This window comes from Odontomachus brunneus, unplaced genomic scaffold (genome assembly GCF_010583005.1).
Source record: "Odontomachus brunneus isolate Ranch 3 - 2012 unplaced genomic scaffold, Obru_v1 Obru_scaffold_126, whole genome shotgun sequence".
NCBI classification, from domain to species: domain Eukaryota; kingdom Metazoa; phylum Arthropoda; class Insecta; order Hymenoptera; family Formicidae; genus Odontomachus; species Odontomachus brunneus.
The window spans coordinates 344,022-362,697 of record NW_022639576.1 but is presented as its reverse complement, the minus strand read 5'-3'; the positions used below and the strand labels follow the sequence as shown (position 1 = coordinate 362,697).

Sequence of the window (18,676 nt, the reverse complement as noted above, 5' to 3'; positions counted from 1 at the left end):
CTCAGTAAGCAATCAACGATTATTGGTTCTTGCTATTAGATCCCTAAATCTAGACCAATTACATTGACAAATTACTCAACTGTTGTGCAACTGTTGAGTCTGCTGAATGCAGCCATTGATTTTGGGGTGTATATCAGTTGAACACGGGGCAATGGACACAGTCCAATCACAAGTCGCTGTTCCAAGGGACCCTACAAATGTCTCTAATCACACGATGCTATGATTGGCTGTGTCCAAATGCACCATGTCCAAGTGCACCGCTCCCTTGATTTTGTTAGTAATTTTAAAATATAGTCTATTTGTGTGACACCGCGAATAACTTGTGTTGAGTAAACTCTGTCCAAAGTTTACTGATTTTCCCAGAGTATTTGCACAAAATAGTGATCAAGCTATTAAACTCGAAAATAAACATTGACAGTAGTAAAAAAGTGAACAAAATAAGTTTTTTCACAAACGTGAATTAACTTTGACAATATATATATATTCGACATTACATTGTTACAAATGTTACGCAACATCGTCAGAAACATTGTACCAAGGAATAAAAGTATATTATTTAAAAGGTAATTGAAAGTTAAAACTGTTTTTTAGTTTTACTATAGTAACATGTTTCAAATGTTGATAATATAGATTCATTAAGAATTCACGCATTGTTATTACGTGAAAAAAAACAATTACATCAAATAATAATCATTGTGTAAACTTAAGTTGAGCTTAGTTTTCTCAACTCTGATAAGGTTATGTTAGATTTTGCAATAATAAAAACGAACATTATGGTAAACAAAGAAATATTTATTTTCTATAAGCTATAAAGTGATAAGAAAAAAAATTGAAATTCATTGAATTATATTTGTATGTCTAGAATAATTTGACATTGTTTATTTTCATTATAGGTATAATGTACCACAAGCTGTACTTAATGTTAGACATAAGCAGAACATGACAACCGAAATTGACGACGATCTAGAGGGCACCCGTCCTGTAGTATATTCTAAGTCAAAAGCTGCTCATATGGCAGTTGATGAATATCGTATTCCACAAAGAGATATGCCTAGTTATCAACCAGCAGCTGTAATGATAAGCTTAATAGTTTTTCTAGTTTATTTCTGTATCTTGAGAGAGGAGAATGATATTGATGAAATGATGTATGTTGATCTGGGAACTAGTTTAAAGCGATGTGAAACTGAGCATAACAAAAAGATTGCATCAAAGTAGAGAACTTCTACAGGTGCAACTGTTAGTTTTAATAATAGAATAATTTCACTTTTACTGTAAAAAATTTGTTCATTATGCTGCAATGAATATTTGTGAATAAATGTACATAATTAACACTTGTTAAATACTCATAATGGATACAACAATTGGCCCCACATAATGTTATTCAATATCGTGTGCCATTCAATAGATGGATAGCAAGTAATTGTATCTGGAATACATTGTTTCCATGTGAGGGACCAAGGTGCAATGGATAAAGTCATTGATAACATAGTCGGTCTTTCTGGGCAGCTAGGATGCAATCCGACATCAACGATACCTATGGAGACAACATTATTGTTATTATCAGTCACAATATTAATTATATTAGATATATTATGCAAAGAGAATGTTCTTCTTTAACTAATATACAAGATGTCATTTTTCCCCGCCTGCTAAGTACATAGCGTAATTCTTTATTTTTAAGTAAATTTTAACTAATCAGCCGTCCTTTAGACGAGCACAAATTTATGAGCTGCTCAAGCTATTTAGCAACCCAGAAATATTGCGAAGTAGCGGCGAAGCGCTCACGTACACTATCAGATCGTACGCAGCTCACAGATATATCTGTCTAAAGGACAGCGCTGATTAGTTGAAATTTACTTAAGAATAATTACTTTATTAAGCATAGTAGAAAAAAATTATTCAGGACTTTCTGATTTAATTTTCCATAAGGAACAACGCTATGTATTTAGCGAAGGGCGGGAGGAAATAACACCCTATATAGATTATGTTTCTTACTACAAGTACTATAACAGCGCAACAGCCACTTCCAGAAAGTATAAACTGGCATAACTTGTAAATAAAACTTCAATCTGGTCAGTAAACCACCAAATCCGATAGATACTAGCCTGAGCTGCAATCATATATGATGAGCATTATCTCAGATATCTGAACTTGAAAAGTGAAATCAGAGCATACACACTTTACCAGTGTAAATACTGTGTAATACACCCATGTTGTTGGCATTAAAAATACAAGAATGGTAAACGATAGCGTTCCAACAAATAGTTGATCCGTCTGATATTGGCACGAATCCACTCTTTCACGCAGAGGATTCTTCTTTTTTCCAAGGAAAAGTCTGAAGAGAGCCGTAATACCTCTTAGCTGAATATTAAAGAGCCTATAACAAATCTGACTTTTGAATAATTACTTTTATAACTTATTTATAATTTAAATGTTATATCCTTTTTATTAATTATGTGTTAAATTAATTGTCTCCCCTGTGTAGTTTTTTGTAAAATTTTTCAAAATATATACCTTGCTGCATAGACATAAATGCAGTATGTATGAAAGCTGACGAGAGCTAAGAGATCCGCAGCAATGGATAATTGAAAGGTGACGCCTAGTCTTCCGAATAAAAGTAATATTTTGAATGCAAGATCCATGAGTGGTTTTGAAAATATCAGGAATGTCCACCAGAGTTGTATATGATACATGAAAAACTTGCCCATTGTATTATTCAGTGTATGATTAAGCTTTAAACCAGCTGGTGCACCCATCAACCAATTAATCAGGTCCTTCAAAGTCTCTACAACTTTCTGAGAAATAAAAATTACAAGTTTTAAAGCTGATCAAAATAGAATCAGACAAAATTAAATATATTTGCAGGTTTATAATACACAATTTAATTTGTAATTTTATATAACAAGGCAAACGTTTATAGTTTTATTTTTTATCTAAAGTAAATTTTGCTTTAATTTAATAAAAAAATTTAATTTAATAAAAAAAAATTAATAAAAAAATTTAATTTAATAAAAAAAAAGTTGCATTTAATTTTTAAATTACTAGAAGTTGATCAAGAACTTAAAGTTGAACTTTTACTAAGAAAATAACTGATATAAATTATTTTTGCACATACACATTTTGCACATTTCCAAACTTGCCTCTGCATTGTTTAGAAGCAACTGTGACGGTAGTGTATCCTCAATATAATACTGCAATAACCTCAGAACAAATATTCCTAGTATAATATCTATTATTATCGCCCAGGCATAGTTTCCTGTCTTCAAAGTGAAACCCTTGTTACGTATGATTGTGACCAACATCCATTTGATGTTCTCTAACCAGGCATAAACGTGTAAGCCAAGAGAAGAATACCTCAAGACTAGCAATAACTTTTCTGTTACTTTAGATAGTAATAGAACTGGATACAGGTAAAAGAACATATGATAAGTCAACAGAGTTTCCTTGACATGAGTGAATCTGGATTTGAATCTAAGCTCATCTTTCTTGCTCTGGATCAATTTTGCAAGCTCATAAAAATGATCACCTGACATAACTTTACTCTTGAACAATTCTGTTTCTAGTAATGCTCGTTGGTTATACAAAATGATTATTGTGCGTGTTGTCAATGGATCAACACTAACATTGTTAAGAATGATATTTGTTAAATGATATTCAGTACTAGTTTCACTCCCAAAGGATTTTATTGTGATGTGTATCCAGTCGGAATGCTTTCGATCTAAGTATTCTTTGGTTACAGTGCCTGAGTTGGTGCAACATCCGATGGTGTCTAATGTGCATTTAGTTGTCTCCAGAGAACCTATTTTACGTAATCCAATGATATAAATTCTTTTCGTATTATTATGCGTGTCGTGGATCACTTTACCAAAGACATAACCAGATTGCTCAATGTGTAATCCTTGTGGAATGAAAACTAATAAATTGTTCGTCATTTTGCAATCATAAGCATAATTATATGCAACTTCAATTTTCGTTAGTGTCAGGTGACATAATGATATTTCAAATAATAATTCTTTACTCTCTCTCTATGTGATTTCGCTTTATATTATAAATTTTTTCTTCTTCTATATTTGTGACCTGAAATTTCTATTTCTTTGGCCAGTTTTCTTCAAATGTAAATATTATTCATGGTTTAATGTTTCTTCTTTTAGTAAACTCTGTCGAAAATATCAACACTGTTTCATTATGAAATTGTTTTACAAAATGCCCACTACACTAACAATAATAGTAGATAGATTTAAAAATTGCTTTATAACATCTTTAAATGCAGTCTGAATACTTTCTTCACTAATGACTTATACATACAATGCAATGGCTTGGTTTACATCGTGCACTTGATACGTGTATTAAATAGTAACTTTCTATTAGATCATCTTAATATCAACAATGCATATCAACGGCAATGCATTCAATCAATACAATACGTTTTGTTGATGAGTATTACAGCAGCTTAACATACCATTAGCTTGGTTTACATCGTGCACTTGATACGCGTATTAAATAGTAACTTTCTATTAGATAATCTTAATATCGACAATGAATATCATGACGCATTCTATCAATACAATACGTTTTGTTGATGAGTATTACAGCAGCTTAACATACCATTAGCTTGGTTTACATCGTGCACTTGATACGCGTATTAAATAGTAACTTTCTATTAGATAATCTTAATATCGACAATGAATATCATGACGCATTCTATCAATACAATACGTTTTGTTGATGAGTATTACAGCAGCTTAACATACCATTAGCTTGGTTTACATCGTGCACTTGATACGCGTATTAAATAGTAACTTTCTATTAGATAATCTTAATATCGACAATGAATATCATGACGCATTCTATCAATACAATACGTTTTGTTGATGAGTATTACAGCAGCTTAACATACCATTAGCTTGGTTTACATCGTGCACTTGATACGCGTATTAAATAGTAACTTTCTATTAGATAATCTTAATATCGATGATATATATAAACAACGGTATATTAAGCTGATACAATACTCATCAACAAAACATATTGTATTGATAGAATGCGTCATGATATTCATTGTCGATATTAAGATTATCTAATAGAAAGTTACTATTTAGTACGCGTATCAAGTATACGATGTAAACCAAGCCAATATATCCATCAGCTTCCAAAGACTGCGTTCGTTTTGACGCTTATAGCGCGTGTAAGCATCATTTGTCCTTGTTTAGTATTTGATAGAAACAAGGATGAAATAATGCTCAGAGTGTTGTAAGCGCCAAAACGAACACAGCCAAAGTGTTCTCAAAATGTGGTCTGTTCTTCTCAGCTGATTGCTGAACTGAAGCAATAAGTTAAAGTGAGACAAATATATGTTTTCTCACTCTAACTTATTGCGGCTGCGTTCGGAAATGTCAGTCGAGTACTCTCCCTCTTTTTTTATCTCACTCTTGTATTTCGCTCCAACGGCTATCGTCTAATAGTGTGCACATGTGTATTTCTGAACGCAGCCTGTAGCAGTACAGCTGAAAAGAACAGACCAATTAGATTCACAAATTTTACAACAGTTGCAAAGCAGCTTTCTCTGTTGAACGCAGCCAATGACGTATATACATACCAAGCATTCCTATACTTCTGTGTAGTAGCTAGTTGGCAGTTTAAAACAGAGTGAGAAAGTTGATTTGCCCGGGTGGGAGCAAGGTACGATGGACACAGATTGTAATGATTGGTTCGACCTAGTAATTCACTAGATAATTCTTTGCATCGGTTGGTTGTGTCCAATCGTACCGTCGTCAATCGGGACGCTCCCTACTGAATGTACCCAATGAATGGGCGTCCTTAGTAGAGGAAGAAAAGAATTGTATAGTGCCGACCTAGCTTCACTTGAAATACTCAACCTCACCCTAACTTGGAAACACAATTTTGACAGTTCTTAACTTATTACGTCGTGTTGACGACAACTGAGAAATAAAGATGGAAACAACGTTGAATAAAGTAAACTATCATTGTGAATATGTTAATTCTTTTTTTAATTTTCATATAATGTATATTGTGTGTCTCATCACTTTTATGAAACAATTTCTGTTGAACTTTGTATTGTTATATCTTATGTATTGTATTGTTACTTTGCTATATCCTAATTAATCTAAATATTGTGTTTTTTTATAATTCCTTCTTTTCAATTTTAAGCGAATCTGTGACCCTTTTGGGTCAAAAGGGTTATTAATTCTGTTTTAATGCAACATTTACCCTAACAGCAGATGTCCAGGGGACATCGAAAGTACATCCTAAAGAAGTCCTGAGGACATTTCTTCATCCTCAGGACGTCCTTAGGACGTCCTCAGGAGATCTTATGCTGTCTGGGTAATGATTGTTGAACCACATATATAAAATAGGTTTCACAGTTATTCAAAAATTGGTTTGTTGTATAGGATGAACAGAGTAATCAAGATGATTCTGATTCTTCTGAAATTGATGAAGTAGAACCTAGACTAAAATATGTGAGGATTCGCAATGATTTAGAACATATCCTACAGAATGATGCAGCTAGCTGTATTGCTGTACATCCAAAGGTAAAAATATACTGAATTATCATGAAAATTTAGGGTTTACAAATTACCATTAAATGATTATTCTGAAAATTACTATCAAAATCAAATTTTTTGTCTATTTTATTATATCTCACTAATCACAAGTATTATTTTCTCTTTCTTTTTTCCTTTGTTTAGTTCCTCTGCCTAGGATCACATTGGGGAATGATCCATCTTCTGGACCACCAGGGGAACAATGTAAAGTCTAAAACATTACAGGCACACACAGTGGCAGTCAATCAGATTTCTATAGACCATAATGGTGACTTCATTGCTTCTTGTAGTGATGATGGAAAGGTTTTCATTTATGGATTATACAGTACAGAGAACAATCATAACATGAGTATGGGCAGACTAGTGAAAAGTATAGCAATCGACCCGAATTATTACAAAAGTGGCAGTGGCAGAAGATTTATTACAGGTAAAACATATGAAATTTTAATTGGATATTTTTGGTAGCTGACTATTTATAGATAAAGTTGATTGAAATTTGTTCTTAAAATTTTAATGGCATCTACAAGCATATATTCAATAGGTGATGACAAACTGGTGCTCTATGAGAAGACTTTTCTGGCCAGAATGAAGTCAACGGTTCTTTGTGAAGCAGAAGGTGGAGTGAGATCTGTTGCTTGGTCTAGTCGCTTTGTAGCCTGGGCCTCTGACACCGGTGTGAGAGTTTATGACCTTGATGCCAGATGTTCGTTGGGACTCATCAAGTGGTCTCGTACAGCAGAGTAAGCGCTCATACAAAGTAGCGCATATAGCATCATATGCGTTGGAAGGTGTGTCAAGGGAGTTTTGGCGCTAAGTGAATTATGAGTGAAACAGAAATCACTTGTTATTTATTTTCTCTGGTCAGCCATCGTTACAAATCATGTTGGTTACAACGACTGCAATTGATTTATTGCATCTAATTCACTTGGAACCAGAAATTTTTTGTCACACCTTACGTATCTCTTATAACTTTTTATGCTCTTTTCGCACAGTGCATCGCCAGAACATTATAGATGCAATCTGCAGTGGTCGGATGATAAAACACTGTTGATTGGATGGGTAGACGTCGTTCGGGTCTGTCAAATTAGAAAACGTACCATGCAAGAAATGGTGAATCGAGATTTACCCGAATTTGTAGTAGATCCAGGTAATCATTGAAAAGTGCATCCCTTTAAGATTTCTTAAATATACTTCATAAATGTAAAAATTGTATAAACAAGCGTACTTTTATTTTCAGTGTCGACATTCCAAGTAGATTTTTATATATCGGGTATAGCGCCACTGGGAAATCAGTTAGTATTGCTGGGATGTCTAAAAGCACTGGACGAAAATGGGAAGAGTCAGCGTCCAACTTTGCATGTTGTTGAACCTAATGGTCAAGATTTCTCAGTGATATGCGCAAATTCGCTCACCCTACGTGGCTATAAGGAGTATAGCTGCAACGATTACCATCTAGATTGTTTAAAAGAGGAAAATAGGTAGTTGATGTTAATCCGATGTAGGGCATCCTGAAAAAAATCTTTTTAATTATAGTTTTCTTGGTCAAATTGAAAATGATTTCCTTATCCTTGATATTTCCTAAAAGAAGTTAAAGAAATATCAAGAACCCCGGAAAAAAAGTTCAGATAAAAGCCAGATATGGATTTTGTCAAGATCTGATCAGATATAATTAGATATAATTCAGATTTAGATCTGTCCATATATAATCGTATATATGATTATATGATTATATATGGACAGATCTGAATCATATCTGAATTATATCTGATTATATCTGATCAGATCTTGACAAAATCCATATCTGATTTTTATTAGAACTTTTTTTCCCGGGAAAGAATATTTACTGCAGACAAAATATTAAAAGATATATCAAAAAATTGTCCTCTCTTTTAGAAACTGTGATCTCTTTCTTATCCATTTATATTCATTTTATTAATTGTGTTCATATCTATTTCTCATATAAAAAAAAACTTTGTAGATTTTTCATTGTCAGTCCAAAAGATATCGTAGTAGCCAGTTTATACGATGCAGACGATAGAATCGACTGGCTGTTGAGCCACGGAAAATTCGAGCAAGCTCTAGAAGCTGTAACAACGAACGGCAAAGATTGCAAAAAGCACACATTGTTATATGTGGGCCGTACCTATTTGGATCACTTGTTAAAGTACAAAAGATACGACGAGGCAGGAAAACTTTGTCTTAAGATTTTAGGACGAAACAAAAAATTGTGGGAGGAAGAGGTGAGCGCAATTCTCTCAAGTTTGTATTTGTAGGATCTTTTCCTTCTTTTGATTTTTTTGTAATAATACGTAAATATAACGTAAATTATTTCTTCTTGCCGAGACAGGTTTACAAATTTGCCAGAGTACATCAATTGCGTTCCATCTCGTCTTATTTGCCACGCGGTGATGTCACTCTCGATCCGTTGATCTACGAGATGGTATTGTACGAATACCTGAAGATGGATCCCGACGGTTTCCTGCAACTAGTCAAAGAGTGGTCTCCGAGTTTGTACACAGTAGCGGCGGTAGTTAACGGTGTGTTGGAGCATTTATTAGTCCACAATCAACGACAGAACGTATTGTTAGAAGCGTTAGCAATTTTATATATCTACGACGGCAAATACGACAAGGCGCTCGCCATGTACTTGAAGCTGCGACACAAAGACGTCTTCCAATTGATCCAGAAGTACCAGTTGTACAGTTCGATATACGAAATGATCGAAGGTCTGATGGACCTGGACACGGAGCGTGCCATACAGTTTTTCTTGGAAAAAGATAGGGTGCCGTCTGAGGTTGTTGTACAGAAATTGCAGCATAATCAACGTTATTTATACCTGGTAATGTCTTGATGATACTTTTGTAATTCAGAAGTATATAGGAAAAACGCATTTTGATTCAACTATAGATTTATAACTTCAACTTTCCTCCATTTTTATCAAAACAAACGTTTTGATTAACGTTTTCTTTATATGAAGTTTTGACTTACATGTTTCTCATTTTTAGTATTTGGATGCCTTAGACAAAAAAGATACAAAGGATTCTAAAGGCAAATATCATGACTTGCTGATACGATTATACGCCGATTATTCGAGGGACAAGCTGTTGCCGCTCTTGCGTCGCTCGGATAGTTATCCGATACAGCAAGCTCTGGATATATGTAGTCAGCGTCAATTTTATCCCGAAATGGTGTATCTATTAGGTAGAATGGGGAATACTTCAGAAGCTTTGGCACTCATGACGAGGGAACTCAACGATATGGAGAGCGCCATTGCATTTTGCCAAGAACACGATGACAAGGAATTATGGAATGATTTAGTTAATTACTCACTCGACAAACCTGGTACGAATATCTTCACCACATGTGTATTATATTCACAGAAAAAGAAATCTGCTCATGACATATTAGGCACTATAATTACGAGTCGATGCATTTTTTCGTGTTCCAGCGGCTATTACGTTCCTTCTTCAAAGGATCGGTACTTACGTCGATCCTCGACTCATGGTACAAAGGATAGAGCCCACTTTGGAAATTCCAGGACTGAAAAAAGCCTTGGTCAAGATGATGTGTGACTATAATCTGCAGGTGTCTGTGCAAGAAGGTTGTAAGAAGATCCTGTCGAATGATTACTTCAACCTTCATGAGAGGCTCGTTCGTTGTCACCAGAAAGGCATATTTATTGATGGTAGCGTACGCGAATTTGTAGATTGGTGTTAGCGATTTTAGAAAAAGCAAAAATAATGCATTTATTTATTATAGAATTATAGGAATAATAATAGAGGGGAGAATGTTATAGAAAGCTTTGAAGAATTTTCTATGTGGTTGAGTATCGACTTATATATAGTTTAAATATTTCATTTTAATAGATTTATAAAATGTTAACAATTTGATAAAATTTAATAAAATTGACAATAGATTGATAGAAATAAATTATATTAAAAATAAAAAAAAATGTGAAACTAGCACATTTGTTTTCTTTCTACAGACGATCAAATGTGTGGAGCTTGCCATAGGAAGATAATTGTAAGAGGTATTTATAAATGTTGTAGTTAGTTTAAAATTTAATTATATATATACAATTATACATAAATGTTTTACTAAATCCTTTTTTTTAGAGCCGCGGAACATGGTTGTATTTTATTGTAAGCACTCTTTCCATGAGGACTGTCTACCAAACTTTGAATTGGTTGTACGTATAATACTTTTTACATATTAATTTATATTACTTTATTACTATCGGAGTGTCACTATTATAATCATTATTTTTAGGAAAATTGTGTAATTTGCAATTCGCAGAAAGAGATGGCGCCTGGAAGAAAATGATAAAGGTAAAGTCGGATCTCATTATGTGACATGTGCAATATCCAAAGCTTGAAGTGGATGTATGATGGTATCATATTATGGTGTGTGTGAGACCAAAATTGTGTTGTGGTGGCGTAAACAAATTTTTGCATATGAATTAAAATTATTTAATAATTAAAATAAATGAATTTTAATGTGAGATTTTTAATATAGAAGACTCAATTTTTTTTCATGGAATCAAATTAGGCAGAACTTTAATCGATTTCTTTTATTGGTTCATTTAGTCTGCTTTAGTCTATATTGATATACTAAAGCAGTATATGTTAATAAATGTACATATTTTTATGAAAGAGGAAAAAGTAGATCTTTGTGACGAATAATGTCATTGTTTTTATCAAGTAAGTAGCTAATATTTCTACTTTTAGTTTAATATAATTTAGTTCTTTATTCAATATGTGAAGCTATATATAATAATTGTAAATTCTCTAAACAATTTAATAAAAAAATTTCCACATGACTCACACACATACTATTTAATAGATACAAGTTACTTGGTATCTCTAGAAATTTGTTTCATGTTGTCAAAAGATTAATTTGTCAGATTGTGATGCAAATATGCACTTTATACAGACCCCGTGAACGTCGCACACAATGTCAGATTGGATCTTCGGATGTTGCTGTAAATGTATGTCAATGACAGATTTGCTTTGCAAATTAATCGACGTCTCAAACTTTCGGTTCCTTAGCGAACGCTTTGAAGTGTTGTATTGTGAAGTCTACGACGTCAACAGGCTTCACTGATTAAAGATTAAAGATGATGGAAAGATTGGTTAATGATACCATATCTTGTCAAAGCAGATTGGGTACAAAGTTTATGAACTGCAAATGAATGATTACCGATGAGGAGAGTCAGAACGTAGTCCGCAATTAGCTGTTTTATTTCAGGATGAACCGCCAGATAGTCTGTGTGTTCGGTTATGTTGCAAGACTGTCAAAGGAGAAAATTTCTTTGTAATATTTTTACAAATATATACACACACACACATATTTACGATAATAAGGAGATAATATTTCGAATAAAAATTGTAACATTTAGAGAGTATATACAAATTTATAATAGAGAAAGCTATAGTTTGTATTTATTATTAGTAACAATCTCTACAGATTTGTCTTAATATAAATGAGGAGGATAGTTATTCAAACATCAAATTCACAAGAAATACATGAACAGTCTGATAACCTCATTATCATCGTTTCTCTTTGGTTAAAAAATAGGAATAAATTTGTGCAAGTTATTACAAATATTAATATAAAGAGATGTATATTTGATATCATCTTAAAGATAATTTTGACGCCAACTACATATATGTATTTTAATAAAAAGGAGTAAATTAATATAAGATTATAATAAAGAATAAATTTGTTAATAATTTATTTATATCATTATCAGTATATCATCATCGACGATTATTATCAGTTAAACGAACAGAAATTACTTTCATATCTAAATATTTGGAGAACATTTCGATATCTTGCATCCATCGCTCTCTCAGTGGAATTTTCATATCTACTGTTTCCTTTGTATCGTTTTGCATTGATAACGAATTTGTTCTCGCAATATGATAAAAAAAGTTTTAACTTATTGTGCGAGTCTGTCTCCTTTGCAGATTTTATATCGCCCGCGCGGTATTATGTTGGCGCCACCAGCTGCTGAGTGGAACGGTGGTAACACTGAGGCGCGAAGAAGAGGATGTAGATGATGTCATTCAATCATTCACATACACACACACACCTGAAAACCTAACCGATCCCGACGTGTTAACAATTTCCTATATCATTATTTAAATACGTCTCCGTTAACTCAATAAGTATCACATCAACGGCAGTTTCTACCCTGAAAACTGAATCTGTCAGTAGATGATTGTCGCAATCGTAGATACGTGTTGACGCAAACATGGCGATAGATTTAAATATCCTGAGGAAACGAGCGAATTTGCACACGCATATATGCGACCTGGCCAAATCGTCCAACAGCAATTTGCCAAAATTACCTCCAAACGCGAAATTTTACAGCCGATGGCAGCGGAATCTTCAAAAGCTCGTTCTCGTCTCGGCCCGACATCCCTTGACCCGATCGGTTTTGCGCAGCCAGGCAGCTATCGCCTTCGAAAAAAGAAGACACGCGAGGTCACCTTACCGATGGGTGATTCATCCCTGCAGCATGTTAAGGTGCGAAGATTCAAGAAAAGGTAGCCTTGACTCGGAGTACAAGCTAAGTACAAAAGTTGTGATTGAAAATATTTTGTAGATTCTACTGGGACACGATAATGGCCGTTACCTTCTTGTATCTCTTTGTGACGCTTCCGTATATTATGTGCTTCTACAGAATCGGGAACAGTAGCGGCCCTGAACGTTTGAACATCGTGTATCCCGCCTACGCTGTTTGTATTATCGACATACTTCTAAACTTCATAACTGGTTTTGTATCCTCTGACGGGCACGAGATCTTTCTTGACGCTGGTCTAGTGATATGGTAATAATGTCACGAGAATGTGAACCGATTTATCTTATCATTTTCCGGTCATCTTAGTTTATGGCGTCAGAAGCGAAGAAATACACACCCAAAACTCCTGCAAAGTACATTGCAATAGGATATATACAAAAAATGATACTTGCAATCGATTAAACATGCTCCACTAAAATACTATGAATTTTTTCCTTTTGTTCTATCAATAAATAATCGTCCTAATAAACACCAAGTAATAGTAACATAGCATCAATGTTACATAACAGTTATATTTTTGTGGGAAATTATAATATTGATGTTATATATTATTATTACTTTATGTTTATTAGGAAAATTAACATAGCAAAATAAAGAGAAAATAAGTTAAAAAGCAAATTAAAAAGAAGATTATATGTCATATTAATTGTATGATTATTTATTGATTGTTAGAGCAAAAAGAAAGTGTTCTGAGTATTTTTAAGGTATATTTAATTGATTGCAAGTATCATTTTTTGAATATATCTTTTTATTTTGACATACTTTGCATAAATTTTTGGCATATATTTCCTCGCTTCTGACGTCATCAATCAAGAGTTCCGCGGTAAATAATTTTTTCTTTTATGCAGGAATTACGTCAGGGGATATTTTTTCGTAGATTTAGTCAGTTCGGTACCGTATACATGGTTCTACCCATTACGTATCCTACCATCTGGCCCTGATTCGAATTCTGCGTTGCTTATTGCCGAGTTCCTGCCTATTTTGAAGATAATTCGTATGTCTACGTTACGGCGTAATATTCAACGAATCAATGCAGTAATTCGTAATAAAATCACTAAATAACCCAAATCTATGCCTTCGTGGATCGAATTGCCGAGATAAATTTCATGAGCAAATTTAATTTGAAGCTTTTTTAAACAGATGTACGGCATACCGCGAACTAAAAAGACAACGATATGGCTCGTTATCATAACGTTACTGATTATTCATTGGAGTGGCTGTATAAGTTACATATTTCCACACATTGTCATACATATACAAGGAAAATCTATGGAGGTTTATTCAATCTCTAATTTTATTGCATTTAAATTGATACTTTCGAGAAGATCATACCAAAACTGTAGTTTATCTTGTATCGTATGATGTGATGATTTTAGGACTCCGACACGTATTTTATGTCGAAACATCTTTACAATAAGCCTATCTGGAAGATTTACTTAGTATCTGTGCACATTGGAGTGAGCAATTTGATCGGCTCCAGTTCTTTTGAATTTGAAGATTTTGGAATTTTAGACAGAGTAATTCGATGCATACTATTGCTGTGTGGAAAGGGTTACATAATTTATCTCATTGGTATAGTATATATCGTAGATTTTAACTTCTTTAATTTTGGTCTACAAATAAATATATGAAAGAGAAAGTTTGATGATTAAAAAGTCATAAATGCAAATATATAATATGGTAATTTTAATATATATATATTTTTTTGTGCTCCATAATATTCTAGGCAAACTAACTTGAGTCTTTATTAAAAAAGAAATAAATTTATGTATTTGTATTTGTTTATGTATTTGTTCGTATTTGTCTATTACTTTTTCAATCTTACAATACACTGTCTTGATTCATACTATTGTCGTGTCACAGTAACGATTCTGCAACTCTTGGAATCTTCGGCTGAGCCAGAACTCAAGTATCAACGCATCATGCATCAAGTAAAGGAGTACATTCATCAGAAAAGGCTTCCGCGACATTTACAAGACAAGTTGATCTCCTATTACGAATATCGTTACCAAGGCAGTTTTTTCAAAGAGAGCATTATATCTGACACTCTTTCAAGTCAGTTGAGAACAAGGAATATCGATTGAGTCGGTTAAACTGATAACTAACCGTCTAATTCCTAAAGAAACAAGATGGAAAAGATATTATCACCTGCTAACGTTTTCCTTACGCTTCCGTAGATCACTTGAACCGAGAAATTCTACTCCACAGCAGCCGAAGATTGTTGAACAATGTGATTCTTCGCAACTTGACCCATAACGTCCTTGGCGACTTGATGAGTAATTATCTTCTTTTTTTTCTGTTGATAGCTATCAAGCATACTTGTATCAAGCTGTAAATTACAATTAACCGTTGTAAATTAACAATACGCTCACGTTATAAAACAGGTTTATTAAGACTGGTAATATATCTCGAGGAAGATGTAATTTATAAGGCCGGCACCGAGGGCGACTGTATGTATTTCATAGCCAATGGAACCGTCGTATTGATCACATTCTCGGGAAAGGAGGTAAGTGACTGAAAATATCTGAAATTCCTAAAGAGTTCTCTTGAAGCATTCTTATTTAAAGTATTTTTATATAACTGTGATATATTTCTTTACCTTTCATATACATAGATATGCCACTTACATGACGGCGACCACTTTGGCGAAACTGTTCTTATTTATCCTGATCGGAGTAGAACGGAATCAGTGATCGCCTTGGAGATGTGCGAGTTGCTTTGTTTGGATCGTCACGACTTCAAATGCCTTTTTCCTCCAAAATCAGAATTCTACATCAACTTGAAACAAGTCACCCAAGAACGTTTGCAGAAAATCGAAAAATTGAACGAACCGGGCTTCAGTAAGACAAAAACGACATAAAAATAGTTTTATTCATTCCAATCAGGTGAGAAATACAGAGAAAATGAAATTAGCTATTAAATTATCAATTAGTATAAATGGATGTGTCATACGGTTAGATAGTATTATTATACAAATTAATTTTTTTTAACCTATTCGAGAAAGAATTTCAAGCAGACGAACGCTACAAAATTATCGCGAACATTCGAGGCTTTCCGTTAATCCAAAGAGCCTGCAAAAATATTTGACGCGTTTAATTAAATCACTAACACTTCGAAGCGCAAAATGAGGGGCCTCGATTGTTCGAAATTTTTCTCGTAAGGTCGTCGCAGTCGCGCAGTCTGATTCGCATCGTTATACCATCCCGTTTTATTCGTATTTTATCACTTACGTACAACGTCGCAATTAAATTCGATACACTAATCAGTCGAGCTTGCAAAGTCAAATCAAAGCCGCTTCGTGGAAATCTTCTGGTTCTATTCTATTCTAAATTATCATTTTCATGTTCTCAACACCTCGCAATGTTTGAATTATACAACACTATCCGAATTTATTTCGTTTCCGGCTGTAGAGAGCTGTTAGAAATAGTACGATCGGTGGTTCTCGCTATAGATAGACATAATTACAGTTGTGCAGATGACGACACCGTAGTATCGATCGGGTTGTCGTTAGACGAGATTATTACGTCTAAGTGTACGACCAGGATATTCTTTCAGCGAATCACCAAATTAGCGATCGATTTTGCAATGTCATTACAGATACCATAGTATCATGGTTATACTAACTGCCTGGTAGTTTGTGTAATTTACGCAAAACCGCTTATTATCAGGCGAAGGTTATGAAGAAATGCGCAGTTTGTTAAATTTAATAAAGCGAACAATTGTGTATATGCATCATCGCTACGTTGCTGATTAACCTGTTAACCGGGGAATTCCCTTTTTAATTACGCAGCATATAACGGGCGCGAACTCTTTCACTAAGACGTGTCAGTATGTCACGCCCAGAGGACGTAATTTCATATTATTTTTTTTTATTTATGCTTAAAATAAATGAAAAGACTATGAAGTCAAGGACGTATTCATATGTCCTACCCGTACCCGATATTGTTTACGTTTGACGTATTTATACGTCCCGCTCGGTTAACAGGTTAACGATGATCTAATTGACCGTAACTTATAATTTAATATTAAATGGAAAATCCGAAATTTTCAATAAAATTGCTTCAATCGTCAAATCATGCGGCTGTCGCTCGACTCCATTCTCTGTGGACGTTTCGTATCATTATCCTCGTCGATGTTGCTCGTTTCCCGTTGTCGCCGCTCCGATTCGTCCGTGGACAACGTGTCGTTTCCTCTGCTGAGGAAAATCTATGGATCATAGACTGAGGCTCGCCGCGTGAATTAGGGCCACTGTCCTTGCATGCTGCGTAATTAAGCGACGTGAAATTACATTGCGCGGGTAGAAGGCGCGAGAGGGTCAATTATCCGTGACCCGGCATTCCTACGCGTCCCTTAAAAGATTCTAACGGCGTGTCGTAAACGGTACTTGACGTTGCGTTCAATTGGGTCGTTTCGCGAACGTAATATCAATAAACTGCTGGTGGATACACGCGCATACGTAATACGCCACTGTTATTATCGTTGTTACAGTATCATATTAGTCAGTTCACCGGGAGCATTCAACTCGTGTGACGTTCAGTACTTCCCCTCGCGTAGTAAAAATATGCGAGAGATGGAAACTCCAGTTTATTATAGCTTCCGTTTGAGCCACCGTCCATTTCGTTAATTGGTCGTCTCATCGCGGATTGCGTGTTTTTCCATCTCTCTCATTCCTCTTTCTCTCTCCCTCTCTCTCTTTTCTTTTTCCAGAACGAGACGATAGCGAGCTATTGAACGGACGCGATGGAGAATAGATGAAACGCATCGCGCGAGAATAAGTCAGTCTGATTTAACGAGCATAAGTGTGACCGATATGTAGGCAAAGGCCGCACCCTCCGCTTCCGTTTCCCACTGGCCTACTAAAACCGATGCCCAACGTTGCTCGAAATAGAACCGCCATTCGAAGAAAAGCAGCTAGTCGCTCCGGCGAATTAGGAACACCAAGGGGAATAAAACAGATATGTATATGTATATGTGTGGAAGGATACGCAAGATAAAAGGAGCGGCGAGATAACCGGAGATCGCAACTGATCCAGATTAAATGGGCTCAAATGAGTAAATGCGGCCTTATCGCGCCTAATGGATATTCGTTACATCGACCACGCCGACGAGGGAAGTTTTATTGTTCCCGCGTCAGTATTTAGATTATAATAATAATAATAACGCACAATATCCTTAATAAGCAGGTAAATGAAAATACGCACATGTACAGTCGACGAGTCGCTCAGAGCAATTGCATCTATTCTGTTTTGCGGACGACATTGTGATGTTTATTAACCATTATTATTGCTGGCATTGTTCTACATTAATTTACATCGACAGATGAATTTATGGACCGTCATAGAGTCGCGATTGTGCAATATTGTTCTTGTGCAAATCTTTGGAAGTTAGCGTGATGTAATAAAATCTAGTCCGGAGCCGAATTCACGGAACGTAGCGTGATCGTCTGTGTAGTTTTCTCTCTCTCTCTCTCTCTCTCTCTCTCTCTCTCTCTCTCTCTCTCTCTCTCTTAACATTCCTCTTTCCATCT

At 34.7% G+C, this 18,676-nt stretch overlaps 5 protein-coding genes across 14 annotated transcripts; 4 read left to right on the top strand and 1 right to left on the bottom strand.

Moving 5' to 3' along the window:
• Positions 1–290: 290 nt before the first annotated feature.
• On the top strand, positions 291–1,344 carry LOC116849834. The gene is made up of 2 exons (XM_032827404.1): positions 291–563; positions 894–1,344. Exons 1-2 carry the CDS (start codon positions 505–507, stop codon positions 1,213–1,215), a joined length of 381 nt encoding a protein of 126 aa, XP_032683295.1. The 5' UTR covers positions 291–504; the 3' UTR covers positions 1,216–1,344.
• Positions 845–4,508, bottom strand: LOC116849833 (phosphatidylinositol N-acetylglucosaminyltransferase subunit Q). 3 transcript variants are annotated; one of them, XM_032827403.1, is made up of 5 exons: positions 3,141–4,508; positions 2,515–2,795; positions 2,185–2,335; positions 1,996–2,110; positions 845–1,534 (listed from the first exon to the last, which is right to left on the bottom strand). In XM_032827403.1, exons 1-5 carry the CDS (start codon positions 3,930–3,932, stop codon positions 1,344–1,346), a joined length of 1,530 nt encoding a protein of 509 aa, XP_032683294.1. In that variant the 5' UTR covers positions 3,933–4,508; the 3' UTR covers positions 845–1,343. The 3 variants fall into 3 exon arrangements, 2 of the variants coding, with proteins under 2 accessions (XP_032683294.1, XP_032683293.1); XM_032827402.1 differs by having other exon boundaries at positions 2,185–2,377; positions 3,141–4,505; XR_004379207.1 differs by having other exon boundaries at positions 1,489–1,534; positions 2,180–2,377.
• A 1,444-nt stretch (positions 4,509–5,952) lies between these two features.
• LOC116849798 (vacuolar protein sorting-associated protein 41 homolog) lies at positions 5,953–12,678 on the top strand. Of its 8 annotated transcripts, none has more exons than XM_032827339.1 (14): positions 5,953–5,973; positions 6,411–6,551; positions 6,708–6,990; positions 7,105–7,303; positions 7,556–7,710; positions 7,801–8,041; positions 8,542–8,803; positions 8,911–9,402; positions 9,569–9,905; positions 10,012–10,248; positions 10,549–10,593; positions 10,679–10,752; positions 10,833–10,891; positions 12,533–12,678. In XM_032827339.1, the coding sequence occupies exons 1-13, from the start codon at positions 5,953–5,955 to the stop codon at positions 10,884–10,886; spliced, it is 2,541 nt and encodes an 846-aa protein (XP_032683230.1). In that variant the 3' UTR covers positions 10,887–10,891; positions 12,533–12,678. The 8 variants fall into 8 exon arrangements, 7 of the variants coding, with proteins under 7 accessions (XP_032683230.1, XP_032683233.1, XP_032683232.1 ...); XM_032827342.1 differs by having other exon boundaries at positions 10,549–10,586; positions 12,533–12,550; XM_032827341.1 differs by lacking the exon at positions 12,533–12,678 and adding an exon at positions 11,496–12,125 and having other exon boundaries at positions 10,549–10,586.
• A 139-nt stretch (positions 12,679–12,817) lies between these two features.
• Positions 12,818–14,529, top strand: LOC116849800 (potassium/sodium hyperpolarization-activated cyclic nucleotide-gated channel 1-like). The gene is made up of 3 exons (XM_032827348.1): positions 12,818–13,094; positions 13,252–13,398; positions 13,998–14,529. Exons 1-3 carry the CDS (start codon positions 12,820–12,822, stop codon positions 14,209–14,211), a joined length of 636 nt encoding a protein of 211 aa, XP_032683239.1. The 5' UTR covers positions 12,818–12,819; the 3' UTR covers positions 14,212–14,529.
• LOC116849768 (potassium/sodium hyperpolarization-activated cyclic nucleotide-gated channel 1-like) lies at positions 14,419–16,009 on the top strand. Its single transcript, XM_032827256.1, has 6 exons — positions 14,419–14,424; positions 14,526–14,721; positions 15,013–15,204; positions 15,327–15,425; positions 15,534–15,655; positions 15,764–16,009. Exons 1-6 carry the CDS (start codon positions 14,419–14,421, stop codon positions 16,007–16,009), a joined length of 861 nt encoding a protein of 286 aa, XP_032683147.1.
• The last annotated feature ends 2,667 nt before the right edge of the window (positions 16,010–18,676 follow it).

What these genes read in the sequence shown, in the direction of transcription:
- LOC116849800 (XM_032827348.1), top strand. Translation starts at nt 12,820, where the DNA reads ATGGCGATAGATTTAAATATCCTGAGGAAACGAGCGAATTTGCACACG. An exon ending in CATCCCTGCAGCATGTTAAG is followed by an intron (nt 13,095 to 13,251) that starts GTGCGAAGATTC and finishes GTGCTTCTACAG; the next exon opens with AATCGGGAACAGTAGCGGCC. An exon ending in GACGCTGGTCTAGTGATATG is followed by an intron (nt 13,399 to 13,997) that starts GTAATAATGTCA and finishes TCTTTTATGCAG; the next exon opens with GAATTACGTCAGGGGATATT.
- LOC116849768 (XM_032827256.1), top strand. An exon ending in TTACATAATTTATCTCATTG is followed by an intron (nt 14,722 to 15,012) that starts GTATAGTATATA and finishes GTCGTGTCACAG; the next exon opens with TAACGATTCTGCAACTCTTG. An exon ending in CGTCCTTGGCGACTTGATGA is followed by an intron (nt 15,426 to 15,533) that starts GTAATTATCTTC and finishes GTTATAAAACAG; the next exon opens with GTTTATTAAGACTGGTAATA.
- LOC116849833 (XM_032827402.1), bottom strand. Translation starts at nt 3,932, where the DNA reads ATGACGAACAATTTATTAGTTTTCATTCCACAAGGATTACACATTGAG. An exon ending in TGCTTCTAAACAATGCAGAG is followed by an intron (nt 2,796 to 3,140) that starts GCAAGTTTGGAA and finishes TTTATTTCTCAG; the next exon opens with AAAGTTGTAGAGACTTTGAA. An exon ending in GCGCTGTTATAGTACTTGTA is followed by an intron (nt 1,535 to 1,995) that starts GTAAGAAACATA and finishes TTGTCTCCATAG; the next exon opens with GTATCGTTGATGTCGGATTG.
- LOC116849834 (XM_032827404.1), top strand. Translation starts at nt 505, where the DNA reads ATGTTACGCAACATCGTCAGAAACATTGTACCAAGGAATAAAAGTATA. An exon ending in AAAAGTATATTATTTAAAAG is followed by an intron (nt 564 to 893) that starts GTAATTGAAAGT and finishes TTTTCATTATAG; the next exon opens with GTATAATGTACCACAAGCTG.
- LOC116849798 (XM_032827339.1), top strand. Translation starts at nt 5,953, where the DNA reads ATGGAAACAACGTTGAATAAA. An exon ending in TGGAAACAACGTTGAATAAA is followed by an intron (nt 5,974 to 6,410) that starts GTAAACTATCAT and finishes TTTGTTGTATAG; the next exon opens with GATGAACAGAGTAATCAAGA. An exon ending in TTACTCACTCGACAAACCTG is followed by an intron (nt 9,906 to 10,011) that starts GTACGAATATCT and finishes TTCGTGTTCCAG; the next exon opens with CGGCTATTACGTTCCTTCTT.